Source organism: Equus przewalskii, chromosome 8 (genome assembly GCF_037783145.1).
Source record: "Equus przewalskii isolate Varuska chromosome 8, EquPr2, whole genome shotgun sequence".
In the NCBI taxonomy this organism is placed as follows: domain Eukaryota; kingdom Metazoa; phylum Chordata; class Mammalia; order Perissodactyla; family Equidae; genus Equus; species Equus przewalskii.
This window is the reverse complement of record NC_091838.1, coordinates 32794448-32810759: the sequence shown is the minus strand read 5'-3', so window position 1 is coordinate 32810759 and position 16312 is coordinate 32794448. Positions and strand designations below refer to the sequence as shown.

The window sequence follows — 16312 nt, the reverse complement described above, 5'->3', positions numbered from 1 at the left end:
CCCCTCTTCTGGCATTTGCTCCCCTGTGACTTCTGCTGAATCACAGAGGCTCAGCCTTAAGGATGTATTTTCAGGTTTCTGTCTTCTTCTTGCATCACATGATCTACACATTCTCATGTTTCCATATCTACTCATTTTCCCACTTTTGAATAAAACAACTTCTGTCTCCTCTAATTATTGTTACTTCAGTTTATTTTTCCAAAATGAACCAGACATTTTTCTGACTACAAAGACTCCTGTAATACCCTCTACCCTCATGAATATTTAATTCCTCTCTCGATCTTGTTCCCATATCAGATAATCAGATAGCATATTGCATCTTATTTATACATATATTTTTTTAAGTAGGAATACTCTAAGGTCAGAGACTATTATCTAATTCATGTCTGACTCTCTGATAGTGTTATATAATATTTTTGAAATAGATGTATATATGGGATTTTAAGTTTATTTCCATGTACAGAAGCTGAATTTTAATAAAAGACTATATGTAACATCTAGAACACTTGGAAATATATTTTAACTTGAATTTGCTCTTAGCTTCCTTAGCTCTCTATTTGCTGTTTTCTCCAAACACTTATTTATTGATGTCAAAATATATATATATATATATATATTTCATTCTAACAAAATGCTGCCCATTCTTTATTTTCTTTAACTCTTATCCTCTCAGGACCCAGCTGTGAGCTCAAAGTCTGTATTCTGTTTTCCAGACATCTATCTAATAATTCGGGGACATTTTACAAATTATTTGAGTGAATGAGCCACATCAGAAATGTGCTAAGAGAAGCCTCATAACTGAGTTTTAGTTCCCCAGACTTTCCCTGGATGATCTTTTATATCTCTTTGATGAGTAATAATAATGCATTTATGGGCTTTCAGGGAAAAGCCCCTTTTTCATCCCCAAGTTGTGATAGAGCATTATTTGTGATTCCCAGCTATTCCGTTACACTTCTGGGAAAAAATTGGCCCAGAATGTACTGTACATTGAAAAATTGGTAAATGTGCTCAATTATATTCACTTGGTTTTGCTATTATTTTATATCCCTCCCTTCCCTGTGCCACCTCAGACAGTCCCAATGCTGTCTCCCAGCCAAGAGCACGTTGTAAGCATGAGAGACTTTTCCATGTGAAAAATGTAGAAAATTATGTTCTATATTAAAAATAATATAATTTGCTTTGCTGAAATATTTTTGTCCTCTAGACATAACCACTTGATTTATGCTCTAGAATAGATTAGTTGACACAATTTAGTTAGCACTAGCTGTGCCCCAATCCCATAGAAGGGAAAATGCCGTCCTTGCTTTTTAAAAAGTTTGTTTTTCTTTAAAAGATATCATAACTCTTACAAAATAGTTACTAAAGATTAACATAAGATCATATGTGATAGAGTGTATAATGATATGTCTTAGCACATGGGATAAAGCAGTTTACAGAAAGAATGATCTTAGGAGGCTGCAGTATCAAAGTATATCCTCATCAACATTGTGGAACATTCCTTTAAAGAAATAAATTCCTAGCAATACACATGGAAGTGTATATTCCAAGAGAAAACCTGGCATTGTTTGCCTGGGATTTTGTGTTCGTTAAATACTAAGGATAAATATATATATTTCTATGTACTTATCCCTTTATCCAAATTAAGAATGGCTCCCTAGTTGTTAAAAGAAAATGCAATTTCCAAAGTGTTCATTGTTCCTGTTGATTTTTTGGTACAGGATAATAGCCAGAGATTGTATTCTATCTCAAAGGAATTGCCTTTTGCATCTCTGACAAATGGGAACATTAAGAGCACTTGCTAGCCAGAATATTTCTATTTACCTGAGTGAATAGTCTAATACTGACACGTTTTAGGAGTGATAAGATTCACGGGCTTCTTCAATAATAGCAAAACACTGGTTTATGGCTGTGTAGTTCAGAAATCTTCACACGCTGTTTTCACAATGTCCAAAAATGTGTCAAGCAAAAACAGTGATTGGGAATCAAAATCTTGGGTCTTAGCCTCTGTTTTTAATTAACTATGCTAATTTAGGCAGTTCACTTCACTTCCTTATCCTTGTTACCCCATCTGTACAAAATGTGTGTGTGGACATGTTGGCGACTCAGAACCATGAGGTGGAGGTTAGAGAAGATTTTAAGTACATATGTTTTCATATTTAAAACTCTATGACAGAGACAGAAAGTAGATTAGTGGTTGCCTAGGGCTGGGGAGAGGGATGGAGAGATAGGGGTATTAGGTTTCTTTTGGGAGTGAGGAAAATGTTCTAAAACTGATTGTAGTGATGGCTGAAAACTTTGAATATACTAAAATAACATTGAATTGTGCGCTTTAAAGAGTTGAATTGTATAGAATGTGAATTGTACCTAAATAAAGGTATTATAAAAAATTTTAGATTTAGATTACAAGTATTGAGCAAAACTTTTATTATTTTTCAAATGTAGTATATAAACTATACTCCTTACCCTCCAGTTCTTTGTGTGGATTTTCAGACATAATCTCCATTAACTGAAATCTACTTTACATGAAATGGTTATCCTTTTCTCTGAACCCACAGTAAGCATTAAATTTCAGACTCATCAGAAAGCATTTTCTCTAGCTCTCAAATGTTATTCATTATGATTTGCTATAAATAGGCCATAAAATTATAATCTATAAACTAAATATAATTTTTTTCTCTGTTGGCTCTTTCTTTTTTTTAAATCTGAAGACAAAGACAGGGATTTGTTTGCTGCAGGATGGTAATCAGGAACCTTTCAAAGTCCGGCTGCACCTAGCCAGAGATATTCTGATGATCCAGGAACAGGATGTGATATGTGTGTCTGGTGAGCCTTTCTATTCTGGTGTAAGTAGCTTTTCCTTCTATTGAAGTTTTTTGCTAATAAAAATATTTATTCACAGAAAATTCTTAATATATTTTTCTTTTACTTTCAGAATCTAGTCAATCGACCTGCATATAATTTTTGTTTATATTATCAAGTAAGCAATGTCCTTGTATAAGTACCCAGAGCTGGGTCCACAGCCACACATTCAGGTTGGCGTCTCATTGACTCCTAGTTGTCACTATGTGACTACAGTGACACTTGTGTTTTCTGATAATGAGGCAGTACATTCCACCTTTTCACACAGAAGACTAAGACCGGTTCATGGCAGTTTCACTGCCATGGTCTTGTCTTGTATCGCATTGAACTCTTGGAAGTGGTGCGAAGATGGAGCTCAACTCTTGGCATCTGGGAAATATGAGGCTTTAGGTAGCAGTCACTGAACTCACTATCAATGCTTTTCTCCAGGGGATTGTGCATGAATAATTCTGTGGCCCTCCTTGATAAAATTAGGCCTAAGTTTTATAGCAAGTTCTATCTAATGCTCCACCTGGTTGCCATATTACCCTACTGCTAATCCAGTCTCAGACAGAGCCATAAATTATCACTCAAACACATTGGTCTACTTACCAGCACTTAAGTACAGCTGGGGAAGACATCCCCAGGTGAAACAGATTATATTCAACTAAACAATTGTATCATAAAACAGAACAAGTTTTAGAGTTTATCGTTCATTGTATAATAACATTAAAGACATCATCATAACAGTGTTGTCATATGTGATCTCAGAAAAAAATCACAGCAAGCAGCAAACAATCAGCTCCCTAATTCCTCAGACATCTGTAGCTATTTAGCATGAAAATTTAATTTGTAATTTATTAACAGACTTACCTTGGAGTGTTTTGTTGGTTGTGAATAATGCTGAACTGGAGTGTCCACCTCACTTCTCCCTAACTTCATATCCGAGTCACACAGGTCCTAAATCAATAGGCCCTTGCTAACTAAAGATAATGGACATTTTGCAGACTTAGCTACTCTTTTGTCACAGGCCATTTAAATCATTCTGAATCATGGGTCTGGCTGTCAAGACTGATTAAATTGTTCCCATGGGCTTGACCTTTCTTCCTTTCAGTTAATAAAAGAATAGTGGCCAATTTCTCTTTTCTTTCTTTTTCTTTCTTTCATTTTTCTTTCTTCTTTTTCTTTCTTTCCTTTTCAGTGAAGAGATAAGATTCATATAACTCTTTGCAAGGAATATATCACACAGGTCTTAAATCAGTAAAATATTGTAACTTGGAAAATTCAGTATTTTAATGCTGAAATAATATTATTGATTTTAAATTTTGCAGTCAAAATAGCTAATACACATAGATCTAATTTCTCTTTTGAACAGAATTCTGGGGAAAACTCAGATAATAAGGAGAAATATCTTATGAAAATGTCAACAAATTCAAAGAAGCTTTTGACAAAATTCAACACTCATTTATAAGAAACACTTTCAGCAAAGGATGAATACAATGGAGGTTCCTTAATCTGATATGCATCTAATGAACACTTCTCACTAAAATTATAGTTAACATTGAACATACTCTCTGAGATTGAAAACAAGTCAAGGACCGTCACATGCTTCACTTCTACTTCATATTCTTTTGGTGGTACAGGAAGTCAGAAAATGGAAATAGGGGCTGGCCCCGTGGCCGAGTGGTTAAGTTCGCGCGCTCTGCTGCAGGCGGCCCAGTGTTTCGTTAGTTCGAATCCTGGGCGCGGACATGGCACTGCTCATCAGACCACGCTGAGGCAGCGTCCCACATGCCACAACTAGAGGAACCCACAACGAAGAATACACAACTATGTACCGGGGGGCTTTGGGGAGAAAAAGGAAAAAATAAAATCTTTAAAAAAAAAAAAAAAAATGGAAATAAATGGCATAACAATTGCAAAGGAAGAGGTAAAACATCTTTATTTGTCAATGTCTTGATAGTGTACATAGAAAACCCTAAGAAATATTAAAAAAAATAGAATAACATACAAATTTGGCAAGGTTGCTAGAAATGAGGATGATGTCCAAAGTTAACTTATTTTCTATACTTTCCAACAAACAAAATAAAAATGCAATTCACAACACATCAAAAAGGTAATACACTTAGGAATAAATTTAACAAAATATATACAAAGCTTCTCCCTTGAAAACTACAAAACTGTGATGAAGCAAGTGAAAATAAATCAACAAGTAAATGGAAAAATGTAACATGATCATGAACTAAAGACTAAATATTGATGTGTTCACATCTTCCCAAATACTCAGTATCAATCAAAACTGCAAATTTTTTAATAGATATTGACAAGTTGATTTTAAAATTTATGTGGAAGTACAAAGGATTTAGTATATCTAAAACAATCTTGAATAAGGAGAATAAAAATGGAGTCTTTATACTTCCTAATTTCAGAACTTACTATAAGATTATAATAGTAAACACAATGTGATATTGTCATAAGTACAGAAACATGAATCAATGGACCAATGTAAAGATTTCAGAAATAGACCCACACTTATGTGGTCAATTGCTTTTCTTTTATTGTGGTCAACTGTATACAACATAAAATTTACCATTTTAACCATTTTTAATGGTTCAGTGTCATTGAGTACATTCACATTGTTGTGCAGCTATCACCACTATCCATCTCCAGAATTTTCATCATCCCATACTGAAACCATGTACCCATTAAAGAAGAACTCCATGCCTTCCTCCCCTCAGCCCCTGGTAACCACTGTTCTACTTTCTGTTTCTAGATATTGATTATTCTACATAACTTGTATAAGTAGAATCATATAATACTTGTCCTTTTGTGTCTGGCATGTATCACAATTCCATTCCTTTATGACTAAATAATATTCCATTCATGTATATACTACATTTTGTTTATTTTGTTTATCCATCCACCCAAAAGTGAACATTTGGTTTGTTTCCACCTTTTGGCCCTTATAAATAAGGCTGCTGTAGATATTGGAATACAAATATCTGAGTTACTGTTTTCTATTCTTTTTTGTATATTTGCAGAAATGAAATTGCTGGATGAAATGGTAATTCTATGCTACTTTGTTGTTTAATCCCTTATCAGATATGTTATTTGCAAATATTTTCTCCCAACCTGTGGGTTGCTTTTTACTCTGTTACTAGTTTCTTTTGATGCACGAAAGTTTTCAATTTTGAAGAAGCTCTGTTTGTCTAATTTTCTTTTGTTGGTTGTACCTTTGGTGTTATATCTAAGAAATCACTGCAAAATCCAATGTCATGAATGTTTTCCGCTGTTTTCTTCTAAGAGTTTCTGGTTTTAGCTCTTACGTGTATGTCATTTTAAGTTAATTTTTGCATATGTTGTTTGATAAGGGTCCAACTTCATTCTTTTTCCGGTGGATATTCATTTTTCCTGACACTGTTTGTGTCTTGGCACCCTTGTCAAAAGTCATTGGACCACATATGCGAGGGTTTACTTCTGGGTTCTCTATTCTGCTCCACTGGTCTATATATCTGTCTTTATGCCACTACCACACTGCTTTGATAACTGTAGCTTTTCGGTAAATTTTGAAATCAGGAAGTGTCTGGCATCCAGCTTTGTTCTTTTAAAAATATTTTCACTAACTGGAATTCCTTGAGATTCCATATAGGTTTTAGGATGGATTTTTCTATTTCTGTAAAAAAAGACACTGAGATTTTGATGGGGATAGTAATCAATCTATAGTTCACTTTGGGTAGTATTGACATCTTAACAATATTAAGCCTCCTAATCCATGAACATGGGATGTTTTTTCACATATTTATGTCTTGAATTTCTTTTAGCAATGTTTTGTAGTTTTAGCGTGTATGTTTTTCACTTCCTTCGTTAATTGATTCCTAAGTATGTTATTCTTTTTGATGCTATTGTAAATAGAATTGTTTTCTTAACTTTCTTTTCATAGAGTTCATTGTTAATGTATAGAAATGCAACTGATTCTTGTGTTCACTTTGTATCCTGATATTTTACTGAATTCTTTTTTTGTTCTAACAGCTTTTTTTTTAATTTATAGAATCTTTAGGTTTTCTACACATAAGACTATGTCATTTGTGAACATAGATAAATTTGCTTCTTCCTTTCCAATTTAGATACATTTTATTTCTTTTGCTTGCCTAATGTATCTGGCTAGGACTTCCAGTACCATGTTTAATAGAAGTGGTTAAAGCAGGAGTTCCTGCCTTCTTCCTGATGTTAGAGAATAAAGTTTATTTCTTTCCTTTGAGTATAATCTTAGTTTTCAGTTTTTCTTATATGGTCTTTTTTACATTGAGATAGTTTCCTTCTATTCTTAGTTCATAGAAGGTTGAAATGGTGTTGAATTTGTCAAATGCTTTTTCTTCAGCTGAGATGATTGTGTGTGTGTGTGTTTTCCTTCATCCTGTTAATGTGGTGTATTATATTGATTGAGTTTCATATTTGGATCATCCTTGCATTCCAGGAATAAATCCTACTTTGTCATGATGTGTAACCCTTTTCATATGCTGCTGAATTCAATTTGCTATTATTTTGTGGAGGATTTTTTGCATCAGTGTTCATATGGGATATTGGTCTGTAGTTTTCTGTTTTTGTAGTAGACTTTTTTGATTTTGGCATGAAAGTAATGTTGGCGTCAAAGGATGAGTTAGGAAGTTATTGTCCTTTTCAACTTTTGGAAGAGCTTGAGAAGAATTTGTATTAATTCTTCTTTAAATGTTTGGTAGAAATCCCCAGTGAAGCTATCAGGTTCAGGACTCTTCTTTCTTGGGAGGATTTTGCTTACTGCTTCAATATCTTTACTAGTGTTAAGTCTATTCACAGTTTTTATTTCTTCATGATTCAGTCTTGGTATGTTTTGAGTTTCTAGGAATTTGTCCATTTCATATGAGCTATCCAATTTCTTGGCATTCATATGTTCTTAGTACTCTCCTAAAATTCTTTTTATTTTTATAAAGTCGGTAGTAATGGTCTCACTTTTACTTTCGATTTTAGTAACGAGTATTCTTTTTCACTTTGCCAATCTAGGTAAGCATTTGTCATTTCTGAAATCTTTTCAAAGAACTAACTTTTGACTACATTAATTTTCTCTATTGTTTTTCTATTCTCTATTTTATGCATCTCTGTTTTAATCGTTATTATTTCCTTCCTTCTGCTTGCTTTGAGTTTAGTTTGTTTTACTTTTTGTATTTCCTTAAGTGGTAAAGTTAGGTTGTTGGTTTCAGATCTTTGTTTTTTTTAACTTTTTACTTTTAAAGATTGGCACCTGAGCTAACATCTGTTGCCAATCTTTTTTTTTTTTTTAATTTCTTCTTCTTCCCAAAGCCTCCCAGAACATAGTTGTATATTCTAGTTGTGAGTGCCTCTGGTTGTGCTATGTAGGATGCTGCTTCAGCATGGTTTGATGAGCAGTGCCATGTCCATGCCCAGGATCTAAACCGGCGAAACCCTGGGCTGCCAAAGCAGAGTATGGGAGCATACCCACTCAGCCAGGAGGCAAGCCCTCAAATCTTTTTTAATGTAAACTTTCGTAGCTAAAAATTACCATCTTAGCATTACTTTCCTTGCATTCCATTTGTTTTGGTGTATTGTACTTTGGTTTCTCTTCATCTTTAATTATTTCCTGTTTTTCCTGTGATTTCTTCTTTTACCCATTAGTTGCTTAAGAATATATTATTTAATTTCCACAAATGGTGAATTTCCACTTTTCCTCCCGTTGCTGATTTCAAACTTCATCCTGTTGTGGTCATAAAAGATACTTTATCTGATACCTACCTTTGTAAATCTATTGAGACTTCATTTGTGTCCTAACATATGATCTATACTGAAAAATGTCCATGTGTACTTGAGAAGAATGACTGCCTTTGAATGGGCCATACTTTCCTGTTTGTATGTGTATCCTGTGATTTTTTTTGTCAAAAGCTGGACATCTGACTTATAATGTGGTAGCTCTGAAAATCAAATTCTTCTCCTCCCCCGGGCTTTGCTCCTTTTGTTTGCTCATTTCTTTGACTTTAATTGAAGGCTGCCTCTGACAGCCTAAATTGTCAACGTGATGTCTTCCCAGGTCTTTCCTGAGCCTGTGTGTTACCTGAGTATGCACTATTACTTTCTAAATTTCCCCATACGTCTAATTTCTTTTGAATATATTAGCTTTTAAATATCTGGTCTGTTAACAAGGAAAAAGGGGGAAATAAAGAGAGGGAAAGATTTGGCTCTTTAAATCTCCTGGAAGCTGCTTCAGCCAGTGGGGATAGCAGCAACAGCAGCTTGCCCCTGTCTGTGCACGTCTGGAATTGGAAGTAGAAATCAATAATCACAACTTAGATACCCAATATTTGGCATAGAGGATCCTTACTGTTCACTCTGTTTCCAAGCAAGCTGCTCACATGCAAGATGCTCCAGGAAGAGGAACACAGCTGCCTAACACTGGGATACTGGTAGAGGATGGGAAGTTACTACTGTTCTAAGAACTGAAATTAACCATGATTTACTGTCCAAGCCTTCCCCTGAAAGTCGCAATTCTTAGACTATATAATTTGAAATAATTGCATTGGACATATTCTATCAGTATAATTGTTGTCCAGGTGGGAAGGATTCCTGATGCTTACTCCCCAATCTGTTCTAATGTCTGATCAATTGTTTTTTGACAATGGTACAAAATAGGTTCAAAGAAAAATAAAAATATTTTTAATAGATAGTGTTAGAATAACTCAATAAATGTACAGAAAAGAAAAATTATATCTGACCCCTCCCTCACATGAATCACAAATATTTTGAGATTGATCTTATGAGGAGAAATTACAAAGGACACCTCAGAAATACAAAAGATAATAAGAGAATACCATGAAAAGCTATATGCCAACAAATTACTTAATCTAGAAGAAATGGATAAATTTTTAGAAAGATACAATCTTCCTAAACTGGACCAAGAAGAAGTACAGAATTTGAATAGACCAATTACCAGTAAGGAGATTGAAACAGCAAAGAAAAACCTCCAAAAAATAAAAGTCCAAGACCAGATGGCTACCCTGGTGAATTCTACCAAAAATTCAAAGAAGATTTAATACCTATCCTTCTCAAACTCTCTCTAAAAATTAAAGAGGAGGGAAAGCCTCCTAACTCATTCTACGAAGCCAACATCATCCTGATAGCAAAACCAGACAAGGGAAACAGAAAAAAAGAAAATTGCAGGCCAATATCACTGATGAACATCAATGCAAAAATCCTCAACAAGATACTAGCAAATCAAATACAACGATACATTAAAAAGATCTTACATCATGATCAAGTGGGTTTCACTCCAGGGATGCAGAGACGATTCAACGTCTGCAAATCTATCAACATGATATAAAACATTAAAAAAATAAAGACTAAAAATCACTTGATCATCTCAATAGATGCAGAGAAAGCATTTGACAAGATAAAGCATCCATTTATGATAAAAACTCTAAATAGAATGCACATAGAAGGAAAATACCTCAATAAAAGAAAGGCCGTATATGACAAACCCACAGCAAATATCATTCTCAATGGAGAAAAACTGAAAGTTATCCCTCTAAGAACTGGAACCAGACAAGGATGTCCACTGTCACCTCTCTTGTTTAACGTAGTATTGGAAGTCCCAGCTAGAGCAATCTGGCAAGAAAAAGAAATAAAAGGGATCCATATTGGAAAAGAAGAAGTGAAACTGTCACTCTTTGCAGATGATATGATTTTATATATCGAAAACCCTAAAGAATACACTCAAAATCTTTTAGAAATAATAAATGGATACAGTCAAGTCACAGGATACAAAATCAACATACAAAAATCAGTTGCATTTCTATACACTAACAATGAAGTAGCAGAAAGAGAAATTAAGAAGACAATCCCATTTACAATTGAAACAAAAAGAATAAAATACCTAGGAATACACTTAACCAAAGTGGTGAAAGATCTGTACACCAAAAACTATAAAACATTATTGAAAGAAATCAAGGAAGACACAAAGAAATGGAAAGATATTCTATGCTCTTGGGTTGGAAGTATTAACATCGTTAAAATGTCCATACTTCCTAAAGCAATCTATAGATTCAAAGCGATCTCTATCAAAGTTCCAACAACATTTTCCACAGAAATAGAACAAAAACTCCTAATATTCATATGGAACAAAAGACTGAATAGCCAAAGGATTCCTGGAAAAAAAGAACAAAGCTGGAGGTATCACACTTCCTGATTTCAAAATATACTACAAAGCCATAGTAACCAAAACAGCATGATTCTGGCACAAAAACAGACACACAGATCAATGGAACAGAATCGAGAGCCCAGAAATAAACCCACACAATTATGGACAGCTAATATTCAACAAAGGAGCCAAGAGCACACAATGGAGAAAGGAAAGTCTTTTCAAAAAATGGTGTTGGGAAAGCTGAACAGCCACATGCAAAAGAATGAAAGTAGACCATTACCTTACACCATGCACAAAAGTCAACTCAAAATGGATTAAAGACTTGAATGTAAGACCCAAAACCATGAGACTTCTAGAAGAAAACATAGGTGGTATGCTCTTTGACATCGGTCTGAACAGCATATTTTCAAGTACCATGTCTGACTTGGCAAGTCAAACAAAAGAAAAAATGAACAAATGGGACTACATCAAACTAAAAAGCTTCTGCACAGCAAAGGAAACCATCAACAAAATGAAAAGACAACCTAACAATTGGGAGAAGATATTTGCAAACTATATATCAGATAAGGGGTTAATATCCAGAGGATACAAAGAACTCATACAGCTCAACAATAAAAAAAGACAACAACCCAATTTAAAAATTGGCAAAAGATCTGAACAGAGATGTCTCCAAAGAAGATATTCAGATGGTCAACAGGCATATGAAAAGATGCTCAACATCATTAGCTATTAGGGAAAATGCAAATCAAAACTACAATGAGATATCACCTCACCTCGGTCAGAATGGCTATAATTAACAAGACAGGAAATAACAAGTGTTGGAGAGGATGTGGAGAGAAGGGAACCCTCATACACTGCTGGTGGGAGTGCAAACTGGAGCAGCCGCTATGGAAAGTAGTATGGAGTAGCCTCAGAAAATTAAGAATAGATCTACCATATGATCCAGCTATCCCACTGTTGAGTATTTATCCAAAGAACTTGAAAACACAAATGCATAAAGATACATGCGCCCCTATGTTCACTGCAGCATTATTCACAATAGCCAAGACTTGGAAGCAACCTAGGTGCCCATCAAGGAACAAATGGATAAAGAAGATGTGGTATATATACACAATGGAATACTACTCAGCTATAAGAAATGATGAAATCCGGCCATTTGTGAAGACATGGATGGACCTTGAGGGTATTATGCTAAGTGAAATAAGTCAGAGGGATAAAGTCAAATACCTTATGATCTCACTCATAAGTAGAAGATAAAAACAATGACAAACACATGGCAACGGAGATTGAATTGGTGGCTATCATAGGGGAAGGTGGTAGGGGGGAGGGCAAAAGGGGTGATTAGGCTCATATATGAGGTGATGGATTATAATTAGTTTTTGGGTGGTGAACATGATGTAATCTACACAGAATTCAAAATATATTACGATGTACATCTGAAAGCTACTTAACGTTATAATCCAATGTTACTGCAATAAAATTAAAAAATAATAAAATAAAATGTTAAACTAAAACAAATAATATTCTAGAAAAAATAGGAAAACAGTTTTGTGCTAGGGGTAGACAAAGATTTCTTAGGACAAAACATTACTAATAAACTAAAAAGAAAATTCTTAAAGTGAACTTCATCAAAATTAAAAATCTTTCATCTTTGAAAAACCCCTTTAACAAAATGAAAAGGCAAGCCACACAGTAAGAGAAAATAGTCACCATATCTGACATAGGACTTGTGTTCAGAATATATAAAAGGCTCTCACAAATCGAAAAAAGGTGCAAACCATCCAATTAAAATAAAAACTGAGCAAAAGATTTGAAAAGACTTCAGCAAATAAGATAAGGAAATGGCTAAGAAGTGCCTGAAAAGATGTTCTAATTCATCAGTCATCAAGGAAATGAAGATCAGATTAAAATCACATTATGCACAACTTTACACTCCTGATCATGGCTTTTAAAAAGGCTGTTCACAAAGATGGGGTTCACTTGGAAATCTCAGGCATTAGAGTACTAAGTGAGCAAGTGCTTGGAAACTATTTGCAGTTTCTTATGAAGTTAAACCCAAACCTGCTCCGACCTCAAGGATCCTACTCCTTTGGAGTTACCCAAGAGTAGTGAAAATAAATGTACCCAAAAAGGCTTGTACAGGAATATACATAGCCAAACCAAGCAGTGAACTGATAAATGAATTTTGATGTATTCAGAAAATGGATATCTATTTCTTTTTCTTTGAAAAAAAATAAATTAAGGACTGCCAGTTTCTGGTTCCATATATAAGGAGTTTGGAAGCTGTCACTCTGTCCTAACAATAAGAAAAAAGGTAAATAGACAGAAAAATTATCAACTCTTCTTGGATCTATAAGAGAGGCAAAGGCACAGGCCAGACCACTGCCCGTAAGATTGGAGAGACAGGCAGTTGAATCCAGAGAGTTGCTGCTAACCAGAGCAGACTCACCAGTGAAAACTGCTGCAGAAATCAGACCTGGCGCAGGAAAACCTGAACTATAATTGAGGAATTGCTGGGGCTCAGTGTGGACAAGTCTGAGAGTTAAAACCTCCAGGGGGATCCAGTCATAGGAGGGCCTCCATAATATTCAGTGGTCCAGGAACTTGACCAGGTTGTCACATAAAATACATTGGAAAAATCACATAGGGCTTCCAGAAGAGGGAGGGGAAAAGGAATCATTTTGAAAGACACCAGAGCACTCTGTTCTTCTTAACAAGGCTTGCCATCAGGGAAAACTAGTACACCATATCCTAACCTTCTTGACATATTTTCAGAGCATAACTGAGCTGGAAGAAGGGAAATACCCAATTCCAGCTGGCTCTAGCAATCCTGTCCCATCTAAGGGAGGAGAAAAATCTAAGAAGCACTGGTGAGGTTCACAGTCCAGAAGCATGGGCTCACTAAAAACCTGAGACCTCATTATAGGTCTATAGAACACTCCCCGTCCAGTCACACCTCACTACAACAATACTAAAGGCCTATTGATGGCAGTTCCTTTTATTTAATACATCATGGCTGACTACCAAGAAAATATTACAAGGCATACCAAAAAGGTAAAAAGAACAAAATTTGAAGAGACAGAATATGCATAAGAACTGCACATGTCAGGGAATTATAAGATCAGGAATTTAAAACAATTATGCTTAATATGTAGGGGCTTTAATGAATAAAGTAGACGGCATGCAGGAACATATGGGCAATGTAAGGGGAGACATGGAAATCCTAAGAAAAAACTCCTCCCAAAATGCTGGAGATAAATAACTGTGTAACAGAAATGAATGCTTTTGATGGGCCTACCAGTAGCTTGGAAGCAGCTGAGGAAGGAATCCCTGAGCTAGAGGATATATCAATAGAGTCCTTGAAAACTGCAAAGCAAAGAGAACAAAGAGTGAACAAACCAGAATAGAATATTTGAAAACTGTGGGACAACTACAAAAAAGTATAACAAATGTGCGATGGGAATACCAGAAGGAGGAGAAAGAGAAAAAGGAACAGAGGAAATAACTGAAAAACTAATGACTAAGAAATTCCACAAATTAATGTTAGACACTAAACCACAGATCCAGGAAGCTCTGAGAACACTAAGCAGGATAAAGGCCCAAAACCTATGCTTAGGCATATCATTTTCAAACCACATAAATCAACAATAAAGAAAAAATATTGAAAAAAGTCAGAGGTAAAACAATCTTACTTATAAAGAAACAAAGATAAGAATTACATCTGTCTTCTCAGAAATCATGCAAACAAGAAGAGAGTAGAATTAAATATTTAAAATGTTCAGAGAAAAAAACCCACCAACCTAGAATTCTGTACCCTGCAAAATTATTCCTCAGAAGTGAAGGAGAAATAAAGACTTTCTCAAACAAAAACTGGGAATTTGTTGCTAAGAAGCCTGCCTTGCCAGAAATGTTGAAAAACTGTTTTTTACAGAGAATGAAAATAATAGGGGTCAAAAACTTGGATCCTCAGAGGCTAGCCCCATGGTCTAGTGGTTAAGTTTGATGCACTCTGCTTTGGTGGCCTGGTTTCGGTTCCTCAGTGCAGACCCACACGACTTGCCAGTGGCCATGATGCGGCGGTGACCCACATACAAAATAGAGGAAGCTTGGCAGCTTAGCTCAGGGTGAATCTTCTTCAGCAAAAAAACAAAAAACAAAACAAAAGAAAAACTTGGATCTTTGCAAAGAAAGGAAAAGCATCAAAGAATAAGTGAAGAAAAAATTAAAACTTTTATTTTTCTTATTCTTAATTGAAGGTAACCATTGTTCAAAATAATAACAGCAAAAATATATATGATTATGTATTCTTATGAATACGTACTATTATATGCTTATGAATGCTTATATATCAGCAAAATGAATAGCAGCCAGTATACAAGGGATAGGAGAGGGGAACTAGGATTATTTAGTTATTATAAGGTACCCTACTCTTGAAGAGTTGTAGCGTTATTTCAAAGTAGATGGGGATTAATTATAAATATATATTTCCAACTCTAGGGCAACTACAAAAAAAGTAAAAAAGGAAATATAACTGATATGCTAAGAAAGGGGAGAAAATAGAATCATATAAGATGCTCAATTAAAACAACAAAAGGCAGAAAAAGTGTAGTGGAGGACAAAAATAGGACTATGACTTGCTCAGAGATTATAGAGTTGGAGTTTTAGCATTGAGTACATATCAGATAAGACCTGTTCTGTTTGTGATAATTTGTAAACAGTAACAAATGGCAGACAAGAATTACTCAGGATCTTTAGATGCAGATACTACAGTGGCTACTGATCAGCATGATACACAGCAGTTGTCAGACAGATACGTCAAGGCTTCAGTTAGCATGATAAGAATTCGATCATCTTCCTTTGTGCTCAGAAATTGAACATTCAATCCCTGTGATCCTCCTGAAGAACCTACCACTCTAAGTCAAGATAGCTGTGGCTGTCTGAGTAATATCATGCCCTGCAATGTTCCCCTGAAAGAAAATCAAATTTAGCCTATGCTGGTTTTAAATACTGACAAAATATTTTTAGAAGGCCCATGAGGCTGAAATCAATATGAGATGGGTATGTATTTCATCACAGAGACATCAAGTCCAAAGGCACTGCCAGTAAAAGATGAGAAAATCTTGGAAATTTAATTCTAAATATGGTGGTACTACCAGATATATAGAATCAATATAATCAGTTCCTTAGTAGAGTTCTAATGGGTTTGTTAGAATTTAGAATCAACAAAGCTAAACAACTTCCTTTAGTTTTCCTCATGGGAGAAAACATGCAGTGAGTAATCCCACTAGTGAA

At 35.0% G+C, this 16312-nt stretch overlaps 1 protein-coding gene across 7 annotated transcripts in view; it reads left to right on the top strand.

Moving 5' to 3' along the window:
* The window catches only part of SNTG1 (syntrophin gamma 1), an 865152-nt gene that overhangs the window by 542121 nt on the left and 306719 nt on the right, over window positions 1-16312 (top strand). For 5 of the 7 annotated variants that reach the window (XR_011543069.1, XM_070630619.1, XM_070630620.1 and 2 more), the window contains one exon: window positions 2709-2843. The exons of the other annotated variants lie outside the window; for them this stretch is intronic. Coding sequence is in view for 4 of the 5 variants with exons in the window: in XM_070630619.1 (XP_070486720.1) it covers window positions 2709-2843 (135 nt within the window). In the remaining variant the exon portion in view is untranslated. The remainder of the gene's footprint in view (window positions 1-2708; window positions 2844-16312) is intronic. 7 annotated transcript variants of the gene reach the window in all.